The 16001-nt window shown below is 46.2% G+C and overlaps 1 protein-coding gene across 5 annotated transcripts in view; it reads left to right on the top strand.

The window, feature by feature from the left end:
- The first annotated feature begins 2306 nt into the window (after positions 1-2306).
- Positions 2307-16001, top strand: part of LOC115088205 — a 97770-nt gene continuing 84075 nt past the window's right edge. For 3 of the 5 annotated variants that reach the window (XM_029596235.1, XM_029596234.1, XM_029596238.1), the window contains exons 1-2: positions 2307-2474; positions 11396-11479. In XM_029596235.1, coding sequence (XP_029452095.1) covers positions 2319-2474; positions 11396-11479 — 240 coding nt within the window. In that variant the 5' untranslated portion in view covers positions 2307-2318. Of the gene's footprint in view, positions 2475-11395; positions 11480-15049; positions 15243-16001 lie in introns of those variants that run through there. The other 2 variants (XM_029596236.1, XM_029596237.1) reach the window with 2 other exon arrangements.

Here is a 16001-nt window from a genome sequence, read left to right as displayed (position 1 = left end):
ACGCCTCTTGGACATTTTTTACTTTTGTAGCTGCTCCTTTCAGTTTTTTTCTAACAATTTTTCTCATTTTATCAAAGTTTCCCTTTTGAAACTTTAGCACGAGTGCCTTGGATTTGCACACTGTTCCTCTTCCAGTCATTAAATCAAATTTGATCATATTATGATCACTATTGCCATTACCTCTCTCACCAAGTCCTGTGCTCCACTGAGAATTAGATCTAAAATTGCTCCCTCTCTCATTGGTTCCTGAACCAATTGCACCATAAAGCTATCATTTATTCCATCCTGGAACGTTATCTCTCTAGCGTGTCCCGATGATACATTTACCCAGTAAATATTGGGGTAATTGAAGTCTAAATTAAAACACGTGGTATTTAGAATTTTGGAAAAATTACAACGCTGTGCATATCAATATTTTCATATGGATTTAAGGACCATCATACCACCCCCAGTGCTCACAAGTTAAACTTGCATTTCATGCACTTCATTGGGGTCACTTTTAATCAATTGGTCCAAATAGCTAGCATCCAAGACACCAAAGTTCAATTTTTATAAGTTTTTTGCTATATATTTAAAAGTATCAACTTCTCTTATTCATGGGTTGTCGGGGTCATTCATCCCGTAGCTGTCAGGATGAATGACTGCTATACATTCTAATTCTCCCATCTTACTTCTTAAACTTCTGGCATTAGCATACAAACATTTCAAAGTTTGTTTTTTGTTTGTATTTTCATTCTGCTTTTTAATTGATAGGGATAAGTTAGAATTTTTTTAGCTCAGGTGAGTTTTTAGTTACAGGCACTTGGGAGAGGAATATGGGGAGAGGATCAGATGGAGATAGCCCCAAAATATTCAGTAAATATTTTTATGGACCCTTAGAATATAGCCCATCCATTAATAAGGGTGTTACAGCAGGGAACAGCCCAAATTCAGTAAACATGAAAAACAAAATGGATTAAAAAACCCCAAAGAGGATGTAAATTAATAGTATTGGCATCACCAAATAAATGCATGATTAAAGTTTTAGAAAAAAAAAGTAAAAGCTAATTTTTTTCAACAAGTTTATGGAAATGATGGGATGTGATCTGATTTTATTGTTTTAATTAGTGTATGCTGTTATGTTTTCAATTAATGTATATTTATATTTTAATGTTTTGTTTTGTTTATTATGGTTGTAATGTTTAGAAGTTGCATTGAACAATCTTTTGATTGGAACTTGTGGAATATAAGTTCAATAAATAAATAAAAAATAGTAGCTCAGAACGTAAGCATATTCCTCTTCCACAGAGAATAAATAGAAATGGGTGTAGGTAGTACCTTGTTATTAGACTCCCTTTCATTAAGATGGCTAGGGGTTAAGGATCCAGCACAGAAACTTTTGTGCCCGCATAGTTGTATTGAATTTTTGAAAAGGGAAACCAGCAGGCAGTTTCCCTTTGAAAATTTGCTGCAACTACACCGTTCCCAAAAGCACCGGGGTACTTTGCCCTGGCTTTATTTGCGGATAGGCGGGCCGATACAGAAAAACCCGTGGAAAAGCCGGCGAGCGCCCAGGCCACTCTCCTGGGCGCGCGATTCAGAATGAAAAAATATGCAAATGAGGGCCCGCAGTAAAAGGAGGCGCTAGGGACACTAGCGCATCCCTAGAGCCTCCTTTTTGACAGAAGCAGTGGCTGTCAGCGGGTTTGACAGCCGATGCTCAATTTTACTGGCGTCGGTTCTCAAACCCGCTGACAGCCACGGTTTGGAAAACCGTCGCCGGCAAAATTGAGCGTCCGTCTTCCTACCCGCGCGGGGGAAGATTTTAAATGTTTTTTTTATTTTTGGGGTCTCCGACTTAATATTGCTATGGGAAGCTTAGAAGTTCTCTACTCGTTCCCTGAATATAAAATCATTGATGCAGTGGTCTGACGTCTGAACTGGACAAATGTCCCCACCACTAAAGTGTTACCTTGGGTGTTATTGTGCATCTGTGTATAAGTTCATGCTTGACTTTTGCCCATTTCACTGATAAATGATTCCTCTTCACATTTCCTGCATTGAATAATATATAAACTACAACTACAGTACGACCTGTAGGCTAGACAATCCAGAGACCAAATGTCTGTTTACAAAAAATGGACGTTTAACGCCTAATAAAAGCATTTGCTATAGAGGGTTTTATTATAGGAGTGTGAAATATTTCAGGCTGTCTCTTAGGGGTCACCATTATCGTAGCACTGCAGCTTACACAGCTTCAGATAACCTTATTGGCTACTCATCCCACAACAACGCCGCAGTCTGTTCCAGGCTTGGTTTCAGTTTCTGTTTCCGGAGCTATGGCAGAGAAGCAGGCTTTCAAGAACTGTAAAGGGAGCGGTAGAATTGGAAATTTTCCCCCACAACAGCCAGCAAAAGCCCCACAATTCAAGCTGGAGCTAGCGCAGCCTAAGTACCTCGCTGCTGGATTCAGCCCGCTGTGGAGGCAGCCCGAGGTAAGAGAACATGCAAGCGATCCGCCCTGGGCAAAAGGGCTGGAACATTGCGCGTTTTGATTTATTTTCCCCATTGCTAAGGGAACTGTTTCTTAATTCTTATGACTTCGTTTTTTTTTTATTTTCGGTTGCCGGTTCCCCTTTAGGACTGAGGCTAAGCTCAGACAGTCCCAGTTTGAATTTGCTGATTTCTAGGAGATGGTGGGGGTAGGAGGCATGAGTGTATGGTCGGAGGTCTGAATGCACGAGCAGATAATGAAATTCAGCAATTAGGACAGATTATAAGAAGGTAGGAACAAGATGAGTGAGAGGCGAGAGGTAGTGGGAGCAGGAAAGTTTACCACTTGTCTCTCCTCCTTCCCAACTTCCTCCTACTAATTTCTGTATCGCTACTAGATGTAGGCAGTCCTGTTCAGATATATATGAGACAGTCTCCCCGACAATCTAGTCAAAACACATGGACAAAAATAAAAGATTTCAGAAAATGTATTTACAGAAAATATGATTTCCTATGTAGACATGCACTCAGGACCAGTGGATTATACTCCCCTGCTAGCAGATGGAGATGGAGCAAGCTGACGTCACAGTATATATACTCCTGCAGTGACCCCAGCCTGCCGGAATTATCCGTCTCCAGCAGATGGTGGACGTGCATCTCCCTATGGGGATTGCCTTTGTTTTGAAAGGATATTTCTAAATTGAGGATAAGGAAAAGCCCCACTCTCCTGCGGTGATACCTAAAAGTCCCACCCCCAGTTGAGATATTCCTGAGGTGATTTCCATGGTCCCTCAGAGGTGGACCATGGTCCGGTAGCCAGTTCCTGGCGTGGACTCTGCTGCTTGTGCAGCTGAAAGGCAGCGGGTGCTCAGGCCGACCGCGGCAGTGACAGCTAAAGCCCTCTCCCCTCGCAACCGGAGACCAACTCTGTACTCAGCCAGTAAGCGCTGAGCTTGGGTAAGTGTTGGGAAAAAAAAAAAGCAAGAGTCTTACCCACAGAGACAGAGAGGTTTCAGGACTTCCTCTGGTCTCCATGCTCGGTGCGCCATTCTGACATCCTTTCCCGCTCCCATTGGGTTTTTTCTGGGACCTGGGCAGCCTGGTGGGTTGAGGGGCAATGGTGGACTAGGCCCCGTTTTAGGTTTTTGGCGGCACTTCGCATGGTAAGCATTTTTTTTTCACACACTCTTGAGCATTTCTTACTGCCCTCTACAGCAGCGATTCTCAACTGGTGTGTTGCCAAGCACTGGCAAGTGTGTCATGGCTCCCATTGTCCCACTGCTCCAGTTGTGCTTCCCTTCTTCCCAGGGGCAGATTAGCCTATCAGGGGATCGATTATGCCCTGGTGGGCCAATGCAGTTGGTAGCTGAGTGCCGCCGCCAGAGGCCAGGCCGGTGGCTGATGAAGAGTGGAGAGACACTGTGTGCCATTGCCAGAGGCCAGGCCAGTGACGCTGAAGAGCAGAGGCCACGTTTATTAGGCCAAACAATGAGAAGAGGCACCACATGAGAGGAAACTTGCTTGTGTGTGTATGTAAGAGTGGCAGATTTGTGTGCATGTGGTAGAATGGATGCCTGGGTGCGTGAGTGACAGCTTTGTGTGTGGTACAATGTGGGCCTGGGTGCGTGAGTGGCAGCTTTGTGTGTGTGTAGTAGAATGGGAACAAGAGCATTTGTGTGTGATTGAGAGCTTTTATGTAAGAGAGAGCATTTGTGTGTGATTGAGAGACTGGTCGGAGGTAATGTGTTTTTGTGAGAGAGAGAAAGAGAGACTGCTCAGGGAGGTGATTTGTTTCTGTGAGAGAGACAGAGACTGGTCAGCGTGGTGACTGATGTGTTTGTGTGAGAGAGACTGGTCAGGGAGTTTACTGGTGTGTGAGTGACTGGCTGTGGGCCCTAAGGAAGAGGACCCTGAGGACAGAACTTCAGCAGCCACTGCTGCTTCTGGTTTGTGCTATTGGCCTGCAAGGGAAAGGAGTAGGAGAGTTGCTGGAGAGGGTAAGTAAAGGTGGCTTTTTAAGTTTATTTTTCTTGATTGACTGCCATTTTAATTATTGTATATTATGGGATGTGTCTGCTGTCTTGAAATATTTTATTGATATTTGGACAATTTTTAAATAATGTTTGAGTTTTTAATTGTTGCATGTTATTCTGTTCATTAGCTGTTTTGTAACATTTTTTAAAATTATCTGTTTATTATAGTTTTCCAATGATACATTTGTATACAATTGAAAAGGAAATACAATGTAGTGATAATAAAGTATACATTATTAACCCCAATATTTTATGAACAACTTAAATACTATCAATACATCTTGTTAGCCCTCAATACACTGGGGGGAGATTCACACATGAGATGACTTAATAGAAAATACATAAAAATAACAATTTATTGCTGAAAGCTCTAGGCAAGAATTGTAAATTTTACTGAACACTAATCCTCTATGAGGTTACACTTACTCTAGGATTGGGCTACTTTCAGTCATATCAATCATCCTATCATTTATAAACTTTTCCAGCTGGAAAGTCTGAAAAAAAGTGTAACTTAAATCTTTAAATTTGATGAGGCACTTGCAGGGAATTCTGAGAAAGAACTGCGCTCCCAATTGTGTTACTTTTATTCTTAATTCTAGAAATTTGTTTTCTCCTAAACTGCGTTTCTTTTGCAAGATCAGGGAATATTTATACTCTCATACCCAAAAATACCTCAATTTTATTGCAAAAATAAGCTCTGAGTACCCAGCCCCTATCACAGTCCAGTAGGAAAGCTATTAACAAAGTTGCAGGTTGAGCCTTTCCTTCCGCTGATGATTCCAAAATTTCAGATAGGTTTAATGGGGACAACATTTGCTTTTCTGCACCTTCAATTGAAACTTTTTTCCTCGTGGGTAAGTAGTAAATCTTTGACAACGGAGGCAATGTAGCTTGAGGTATTTTCAAATTTTCCAATGCAAACTTAGTCCACATTTCAACTGGAGTAATAGTAATTTTCCTGGGAAAATTGATTAACCTCAAATTTTTACTTCTCTGTTGGTTATCAATGTTCTCAAATTTCCTCAGAAAATATAAGTCATCCTTTATCAAACCTTGGTAGTGCTTTCTTATCTCCCCCATGTCTGATTTTTAACATATCAACTTCCTGTTTATTTTCTAGAACTTCTTCTTTCAATTTTAAAACTTGAGGCTCCAATCGTTTCACGTTCCTTACAATAGGTCTTATTTGTAAAGGCACATTTTTATTAAGAGTCTCAAAAGCCAACCAAATTGATTCTAGTAAAAAGGTTTCTGGTCTTACCATCGGGGCCAGCCTAATCTCGTTTTCCTGCAGCATATCTTCATCTGAATTATCTTCAATTTGCCAGAAAGCAACCCAATCTCCAGCCAGTGTCTCTCCTCTTCGCGGCTCCTCTCCGTTGAACCCTGCAGCTCCTGGTTGTCCTGCGTTAGCTGGATCTTCCGCCATTCCACGCAGAGCCTCCTCTCTGGCATGACCCGGAAGCACCTCTGAGTGCACCAGAGTAGCTGTCTGACTTTCTGCAGGGTTATTGGGAGCTGTTCTCTCCGCTGGGGATAGAGATATCGTTGAGTCAAGGAGGACGCCGGTTGTTGGTGCGTCTCGATGGCTTTCCTCCAGCGACTTCTCTCGCGGCATCCCAATTCTTCTAAGTATGTGTTCGTCCATCGGCCCGCGAGTCGTTCCCTGTGTCGGGACATCCACATTCAGCCTTTCTCGGGCCCTCCGCTTTTGCCCAGAGTGCAGCATTAGGAAAGTGTACTAGGTAATCGGGGAGAGAGACGTGCACACACCCTCTCTCTCGAGTGCCATCTTGGATCTCCCCTTGTAACATTTATTGGTATAGCTTTATAATTAATTCTGTGTGGGGTTCTATAGCTGCTTGGCTAGTTCTGTTTTCCTAATAGGAGCTTTTTAGTGTTTAGGGCCTAGTTTAATATTTGTAGCGTTGCCTTTTCATAGATAGGGTTGTTACTGTTTGAGTGTGTTCCATAATACAGGTGTAACTTTGTGCATATTAGTTTGTATGCATTATTGCAGATCCTGGGACTATGTTAAGTGCTATATTTCTCTTTCCATTTCTCCTGGTTTGCCCAGCATACAGAGTGGCTTTTTTTGGTTTTCCATTCCAGTTTTTCTCCATATTTATAATTTGTGGTCTTTCTGTACTTGGTGAAGGTCAGTTCTGTGTGTGTGACCAAGGTGAGGTATTTTACTAGCATGTAGGCATTTGTATCAATCTTATTGTTGTGTTCGCCCAGGACAAGCAGGATGGTAGTCCTCACAGATGGGTGACATCATCAGATGGAGCCCAGCATGCCACTATCCCCGCAGCTACGGGGGAGGTTTCCCCCCTTCAGTCTCTTTTTTTCCTGCAGTGCTGTAGCCTCGTGGTTTCTGGTGTTCTTCACTGTTCTTTTCCTCGCGGAAGAAATTCACCAGTTTTTCCCGCTTCTGGGGCCCCCCTTCGCGAATAGGTTCCTCCGGCGTTCGGTGGGTACATTTTTATGTTGTTGTGGTCGGTTCCCGAGCGTCTACTCCCCGGTGACTGCCGGCCACCGCCCATGCGCCGTCTTTTCTCAATGGCAACCGGTTTTGGGAAGTGCCCCCAGTGTCCGCGGACTATGTCCATCACGGACCTGTAAGATGTTTACATCCTCTGTCTGGGGCCTTCCCATGATGTCAGTTGGTGTCCCAACTGTGCTTAGATGGCCCCCAAAGGCCGGCATGCCCGCCTAGACAAAATGGAGCACTTGTTCGGTTCCAGACAATCGGCTACATCAACTCCAGTACCGGGTACGTAGAGTCGCAGGGTCCGATCTGACTCTGTACCTTCTAGGTGCCACATCACGATGAACAAGGTGCAGGAGATTGACCTTCACTGGCATCTGGCCAGTCCAAGGCCTCGGGATAATCTTCCTCGGCACTGGAGAAAGACCTAGCCAAGCACATTGGGAAGCACCAACACCAGCATCGGCTATCATCACTGCCCGGTGCGGCACCGATACCGGAGGGGCACCAGCTTCGGCCGAACCCCCTCTGAAGTGGCCCTGAAGTTAGGAGACCCTGTCCTCCTGCAAAGCCAAGAGCCCACGGCATTCCCCCATTGATTTCGGTGTCGGGTACCAAGCCTCTGCGGACCCCCATGGAGACTCCGGTTACACCCCGCCTGCCTTTTCCTCCCATCTCGGTGCTTACCGTGCCCGCATTTTGGGAGGAGTTGGACCGCGTGGTCTAACAGGCAGTGCTCAGTGCCCTTTAGGGCCTCCAGCAAGCACTGGCGCCAGAACCGGCACCCTTGATGTTGGCACCTTTGCTGGAAAGGTTGGACGTGCTACTCGGTACCTTACTGACGCAGCCGGTGCCTGGAGGTCCTCCGGTGCCCTGTCTGCCATTGATTCCTCCCTCTGATACTATCCGATTCCAGGTTCCTTGGAGGAGGCGAATGCGACTACGCGCATGCTACCACGGGCAGCACCATCGATGCTGGATCCCGCTCCTGGGCCATCAGATCCCCCAGTGCCCCATCTTCCATCGAAGGTCCCATTGCCCTTGATGCCGGCATGGCCGTTATTGGGGCCTTCTGATAAGAACATAAGAACTATCGCTGAAGGTCTCCCGCAGCAGTTCCAAGAAGGCTTGGAGTCCATCCTACAAAAAGGGTTCGAGGCCATCCTACAAAAAGGGTTCGAGGCCGGCAAGCATGACGTGTGAGCGGCCTACGACATGTTTGAGATGGTGGCAAGGGTATCAGCGACTGGCATAAGTGCCTGACGTTGGGCCTGGCTTAAGGCCTCCGACCTCCGCCCTGAAATCCAGGAAAAGCTGGCCGACCTCTCCTGTACAGGGAAAAACCTGTTTGGGGATAAGGTCCGCGATGCGGTGGCCCAGTTAAAAGATCATCATGAAACCCTGCATCAGTTGTCTGCTACCACCTCAGACCCCTCCTTGGCGACCCGCAGGGTGTTACATAGGGAGACCTTCTACAGACAACAGAGATCCTATCCTCCAGCCTCACACGCTCGACTGGCTCGAGCTGCCTTGAAGGGCCACTCCCGTCAACAGCGGGCGTCTTGGGCCCAGCCTGTGCCTCAGCCCGGCCCTGCGGCTGGGTTTTGACTGGCGCAGAGAGAGCGGCTGCCTAACCCCAGTGCCCACAGCTTCCAGCCCACCAATCGGGGGCTGCCTCTGCTTATTCGCAGCCCGCTGGACCCCCATCACCACCAACTGATGGGTGTTAACCATCGTGAAACAGGGCTAGCACCTGAATCTTCTCAGCATACCGCCAGACTCCTCTCCCTCTCCAGGGTGGCCCTCGTGGAGCATGCATCGACCCTCGAGTTAGAACTCTCAGCCCTGTTGCGATCCAAAGCGGTTGAACTGGTTCCCCGCACCCAACAAGTTGCGGGGGTTCTACTCCAGGTATTTCGTGCTGGGCTCAATCTGATGATGTCATCCATTTGTGAGGACTAACATCCTGCTGTCCTGGGAGAACATCTTACAGGTAAGCAACTCTGCTTTTTCTCAATAGGACATATATTAGTGGTAAATTACTGTCTTTTCATAATGAGGGGTATTGTGCCTGCCAGTAAAGGGAGTTTGTTTTGCTTTTACTGAGATGTCATCAGAACCAGAGTATCTTTTTTGTATGGTGAGTTGTATGGGTAATGCCCTAGTTCTGCTCTGCACCCATTGTTGGGGGTCGAGGGGGCTCCTGAAGATGCAGAGTGCATGTTTACATTTTGCCCCGTGACGATCACATGTTCAGTGTGTCACATGTGAGAACCATCTGTCAGGTGTGTCCCGGCCAAAAAAAGGTTGAGAACCACTGCTCTACAGTACGTCGGTGTATTCAGAGCTTGATGCACGTGTAGCATGCGCGCCTTGTTACACTTGTTCCTTGGCGCCTGGTTTTTGTGCATATAATTTTTTCTGCGCAAGCCACTTGCACGCGCTGTTACCATTGCTGATGGCACCGGTAACCAGGAAGCCTAAGCACCTTGCTGTTTGGTTGCCTGTCATATTAGGGCTTCTGAGCCTTATCTGTCCTCCAACATGTGTCAGTGTTGTGCAGATGCTCAGGGAAAGTTGTCTTCCTCGGATTTTGCTAAGCCTGGTTCCTCCCATTCTGATGATGGTCTGGTTCTGGTTTTGACTGGAGGTGTGCCCAGGGCTGGTGTAAAGGTCTGCCACACTCAAGAGCTCATTGGAAAAACAAAAAAAAATCCTGCTTTCTGTGATTCCTCCTCTTAGTAGTGTCAGGATACTAAGGAGGAGGAACCACAGAAAGCAGATCCAGGTAAAAAAAAAAAAGTCTTGAAAAAAATAAATTCTGGGCATCCAATATGCATGCACAAAATACACTGTCCAGGCCAAGTATCTCGTTTGTGTATATTGTGCCAGTAGCATGAGAAAACGGATACTTGTATTGAGTGTCTGTTTTCCCAACCCGCACTGACAGCCACCTTTCCTGGGCGCCCATTGCCAAGAAGATGCTAGGGTTGCACAGTTTTCCCTAATACCTCCTTTTTAGCGTGACTCCTTATTTAAATATTGGATCATGCACCCAGGAAAGGTGGCTGGGCTCATGTTAGGAAAGCAGTCACTCATCACTACCCTAATAAATCCATGCCCCCCCCTAATAAATTCACTAGTCACACTTCCATCCAGAAACGAACCTTGTCCACGGCCGGACCGTATTATTGGAATCTTCTGCCCCTGGAACTTCGACAGGAACAATGCCCTTTTTCTTTCAGAAAGAAACTAAAAACGTGGCTGTTCACCCAAGCCTTCCCTTAATGGACACCATACGAACAGCACAGCTATGCAATCCATTCTCACAGATCCCCCCCCCCCCCCTCCCTCATTCGTGCCTGCAGCTTTATAGACCTAAAGACTAATCTATTGTCTAAGCTTGCTACATTCGTTCCGATGTTAACTTCATTATGTTAAACTTAGTTATTTATAACTTATTATATTAATCGTATGCTTTTGCTCTCTACTCTCTCATTCTGTAAACCCCCTGTTCATTGTAACTTTATCTTCATAGTTAATTGGTTACCCCTTGTTTCTATGTAAACCGGTACGATAAGACACTAGTCTTGAGTATCGGTATATCAAAAGTATTTAAATAAATAAATAAATAAATAAATAAATCATTGAGCACCCGTTTTCTACGCACCCATATTATATCGGCCTGATAGGGAGTAAGGTGAAATTTGTAGAATCAGAAGTTCACAGTGGAGAAGGGCACAGATAAGAACAGCTTACAAGATGAAGGGAGATCTCAAGGAGGAGGTATAAGGGGAGCTAAGAGAGGAGAGAGAATAAGGAGCTGCAGAGTGAATGTGCTTTTTTTTGGCGAGTAGGAGAAACTTTAACTGTATGCGGAAGTGAACAGGGAACCAATGTAGTGACTTGAGAAGAGGCATTACAATGTTGAGATGATATTGGAGAAAGAAAGTCCCACAGCTGAATTTTGAAGATTGTAGAGAAGAAAGTTGCCTTCTCTCGGGGCAGTGTCTCCAGATGGGTTTGTTTTGCATTCATAAACCAGGTTTGAACTGCATTCATAAACCAGGGCATGTTGGGACTGATCTCAATATCTCAAATTTACTGCTAATGCCCTTCTTAGTACCTGCATTGTGCCAAAGAGAGCCTCCTTCTGGAGTTTATAGGAAGTAATTTTTATAGGTAACATATTGAGATGGGCTTGGAAATTCTTAATCAGGCCAGTGGCACCCAATATAATTCGGACTATTTCTGTATCTTCTTGCCACATTTTCTTGGCCTCTGATTGTATCTCTTGGTACTTAAGGATCTTCGCTTTCTCCATAGGATGCACAGAATAGTCACTGGGTACTGACACCTATGTTAGCAATGCCATTCTTGTGTTTTCCTCCTTCACCAGGATATCTGGTTTTCCAGCATCGATCTTCCCGTCAGTGGAAATAGGAATGATCAGACCTGTGAGGAGCAAGTTGCAGGGAGAAAGGTGAGAGAGTGAATAAGAGCTTTGGTAATATGTTCAGAAACAAAGAGAGAGATTTTGCGGTGTTATTGAAAAAGAAGAAACATGTTCTACCACAAATGAGAGCCAGGAGTGTGGCCCCAGTTTTAAAAAGTTTGCTAACCCCCTGTGCAAGTGGTAGAGTGGTATATCCAGCTGGTAATGTTGGACAAGTAGGCTGAGATTTGGGATTGCATTATGGCTGAATATTTTGGTGTAGAGAGGAAGATCTGGGAGTCAGCATAAAAATGGTACTGAATACCATGGGAGGAGATTAGCTCATCAAAGGAACGAGTATAGATAGAAAATAGAAGATACTCCAGGAGAGAGCCCTGAGGTGCGCTGACTGATAATGGAATCGTGGTGGAGGAGGATCCACCAGAGGAGTCACTAAAAATGAGATGGAAGACGTGAGAGGAGAACCAAGAGAACAGAGTTCCAAAATCCAGTTGAGGACAGAGTGTCAAAGATGAAAAGTGTCCCACTCCTCCCTTCCTTCTGTCTCTACCTATCCTGCCCACATTGCTTTTTCCTTCCCTGGCCTCTCCCTGTCAAGGCTCTTTATTGCTTGCCGTTGCCCAAAACTATTCCCCCTTCCCTCTTTTGCTCATGCCAATTCCAGCCAGGAAATTATATTGCTCCCTGTGACTGGCACCAGCCTTGCTTTTGCTTTATTCTAGCATGGCCAGCACCAGCTATTACATAAGCCAACTTTGCAATGCACAATCCTTTTCTCTGTTCGCCTATTCCAGCTGTACATGAGTCTTCCTCCCATCCAATCAGGTGTACCCCTTGTGTGCTTTTCTATGCATGCAAGCACCATCTTCTAGAACAGGGGTGGGCAATTAATTTTCCCATGGGGCCGCATGAGAAATTGGGATGGTTTTAGAGGGCCGGACTAGTATAATTAACTCAGTTCTCAATAGCCCTACTTATGAAAAGACAGCAGTTTACCACCAATGTATGTCCTCTGAGAAAACACAACAAATAAGACCGATACAAACGCTTACATGCTAGCAAAATATCTCATCTCGGTAACAGACACAGAACCGACCTAACATACTCCCAGGATCTGTAGTAATGCATGCACATAAACTAATCCGCACACAGTTACACCTGTATTATGGAATACACTCAAACAGGAGCAACCCTATCTATGAAAAGGCAACACTACAAATATTACATCAGACCCTAAACACCAATACACCTCTTATTAGGAAAACAGAACTAACAAGCAGCTATAGATCCCCAAACAGAAATAATTGTAAAACTATACTAATAAGCAGAATAAATGTTTCTAAACAGCTATGAACAGAATAACATCCAACAATTAAAAACTCATAAAAACTATTAAACATTCTCCAAACACCAATAAAATATTTCAAAAAAGCAGACATCACACAATTAAAATGGCAGTCAAGAAAAATAAACTTAAAGCCACCTTTACTTACCCCCTCCAGCAGCTCTCCTACTCCCCTTCCCTGCAGGCCATGGCACACACCAGAAGCAGCAGTAGAAGCTAAGCTCTATACTTATGGTCCTCTTCCTTAGTGCCCATGTCTCTCACACACACACCATACCAGTCATGCCCCCATGACCAGTTTCTGTCTCTCACACACCAATCATCTCCCAAACAGACTTTGGCACACACACACCAGTCACCTTCCTGAACAGTTTCTCTCATGCCATACACACACACACACACACACACAGGCTTCCCACTCCCGTGTTCTACTTGCATATATGGTCTTCTCACTCTCATAATCACTTTCTCTGTCTCTCTCTCTCACACACACTCACTCACCAGTCTCTCACTCCCATGCTTGTTCTCTCCACATGCACAGGCTTCTCATTCCCAAAATCACTTTCTTTCTCTCTCTCACACACACACACACACACCAGTCTCTCACTCCCATGTTCTCTTTCAGATATACCGGCTTCTCCCTCCCATGATGTGTCTCACACACACCCGGGTTTCTCACTCCCATGCTCACTCTTCACATGCACAGGCTTCTCATTCCCATAATCACTTTTTCTCTCTCTCTCTCACACACACACACACACACACACCAGTCACCTGATCTCACTCATGCATACACACACACACAGGCTTCCCACTCCCAAGTTCTCTTTCAGATATACAGGCTTCTCCCTCCCATGCTGTGTCTCACACACACCCAGGTTTCTCACTCTCATGCTCACTCTCTTCACATGCACAGGCTTCTCATTCCCATAATCACTTTCTCTCTGTTACACACACACCAGTCTCTCTCATTTCCATGCTCACTCTCCACGTGCACAGGCTTCTCATTCCCTGAATCACATTCTCTCACATTCACACACACCAGTCTTTTTCTCTCACACACACAGTCACCTTACCAAGCAGTCTCTCTCTCTCATGCATGCATACTCACCCAGGTTTCTCACTCCCACAACTCCAGGCTTCTTATGCTCATGCTTTCCCACATACCCAGACTTCTCACTTCCATGCTTTTTCTCTCTCACACACACACACATCAGTCACCTCCCTGACTAATGCCTCACACTCTCACATACACATCAGTCATCTCCCTGAGCAATCACTTTCATTGTCTCTCACATACACACACACATCAGCTCTTTGACCACTCAATCACACACAGGCTGGCTGGCTGCTTCTCACTCTCTCTTACTCACTTCCTCTTCCCCCTACATATGTCACGGAGTTTTTTGCCGGTCCGCGGCGCGCGCTCCCGGTCTCTCCCGCTGCCGTTGCCACTGGGCTGTCAGCACGTTCAAGCCCAGCGGGAACGGCAGCGGTGTTGGAAGAAGCTATGGCACCCGCGGCTGGCTTTTTCTTCTTCCCGCGCCTGCCCCCCCCCCCCCCCCGTGACCCGAAACAGGAAGTGATACAGAGAGCGGTGCGCGGGAAGGAGAAAGAGCCGTGCCGCGTCGGCTGCAGCATCGGCCCCCGAGCAATTGAACCAGCCGGCAATCGAGAAAGGAGTCAGCAGCATGAGCCCCCGCAGGCCAAGAAAGAAGAATCCCTTCGGCCGCGGGAGGCTCATGCTGCTGACTCTTCTCGATTGCCGGCTGGTTCAATTGCTCGGGGGCCGATGCTGCAGCCGACGCGGCACGGCTCTTTCTCCTTCCCGCGCACCGCTCCCTGTATCACTTCCTGTTTCAGGTCACGGGAGGGGGGGGGGGGGGGCATGCGCGGGAAGAAGAAAAGGCCAGCCGCGGGTGCCATAGCTTCTTCCAACACCGCTGCCGTTTCCACTGGGCTTGAACGTGCTGACAGCCCAGTGGCAACGGCAGCGGGAGAGACCGGGAGCACGCGCTGCGGACCGGCAAAAAACTCCGTGACATATGTAGGAAAGAAACTCGAGCGAAGACACGCTGCCCGATTGGCCGGTGCTGGGCAAGGCTTGCCCAGCACCGGCCAATCGGACAGCGTGCCTTCGCTCGAGTCACTCCCTCCTTCCCCCCCCCCCCGGACGCTGTAAAAAAAAAAAAACAGTTCATTCTCCGCTCCCTCGCTCCCCATCGGGAGCGAGGGAGCGGAGAATGAACTGCTGCCTTCCCTTGCAGGGCTGCCTCATTCCCCGTCTGCTCTCAGCAGTGGGCGGGCCGGATTCAGACCGTAGGCGGGCCGGATTCAGCCCGCGGGCCGTCCCTTGCCCAGGTCTGTTCTAGAAGTACCCAGAAGCAGCCTGACACCATGCAAGACATTGAAAAGGAAACCAAACAGCTGAAAGCAGAAATAAGAGTGAGTTTCCCGATCTAGAACAATATGCATCTTCCGCATCAAATGCTCGTTTCAGTACAAAGGTTTCCAACTATAGTTTGCCAGTTCTGTCTGTGCTTTCCTAGTTGTTGCACCCTTATTTACAGATCTTGGCCATTTTTTAAATTTCATCGCCTCAGACTGCTCTCTGCTTTCCTTCATGTCTTTTGCCCTCAGTCATTCCCTCCGGTATTAGATTAGCTCATTTTCTGCCATCGCTTCTGAGTACATAACCAGCAAATCTCCTTTTCTTTTAGCCAGGTCTTCTGTCTTCCATTATCATATGCACTCCTTTACTGGATATCTTGTTCTTCCAACTAATGTTCAGAATTTGTCTAACACCACGTTTCATACCTTTGCATTATTCTTCAGTTGTGGGTATTGTCGTGGTGAACTCTCCTGCTCCCTTCCAAAAGGTTTCAGCAAGTTACATGAAGTTAGCAAGTCACACGAAGTCAGCTTTCCTGAATTACACAAGCAAGTTTTTCAGGTTTCATATAAGACTTCTTTTATAGCATTAGCTTGATGGCGATACGGGTCAACTTGCTTCTCACAGTCCCTCCCAACAAGCTGAACTGTTATTAGCCCTAACCTCCCATGTGGCAAAAAATGAAATTTTTGTTCCGCAATACATAGTCATGCGCAGGAAGGGATGGATAGAGGAGGTCCCTAGAAGGTATTGCATTCAGCAGTATCTGCTAAATGGACAAATTTGCCAACAGTTGCTCTTGTTGGATTCTT

The sequence above is a fragment of the Rhinatrema bivittatum genome, chromosome 3 (genome assembly GCF_901001135.1).
Source record: "Rhinatrema bivittatum chromosome 3, aRhiBiv1.1, whole genome shotgun sequence".
In the NCBI taxonomy this organism is placed as follows: Eukaryota; Metazoa; Chordata; class Amphibia; order Gymnophiona; family Rhinatrematidae; genus Rhinatrema; species Rhinatrema bivittatum.
This window is presented reverse-complemented; position numbering and strand designations above follow the sequence as displayed.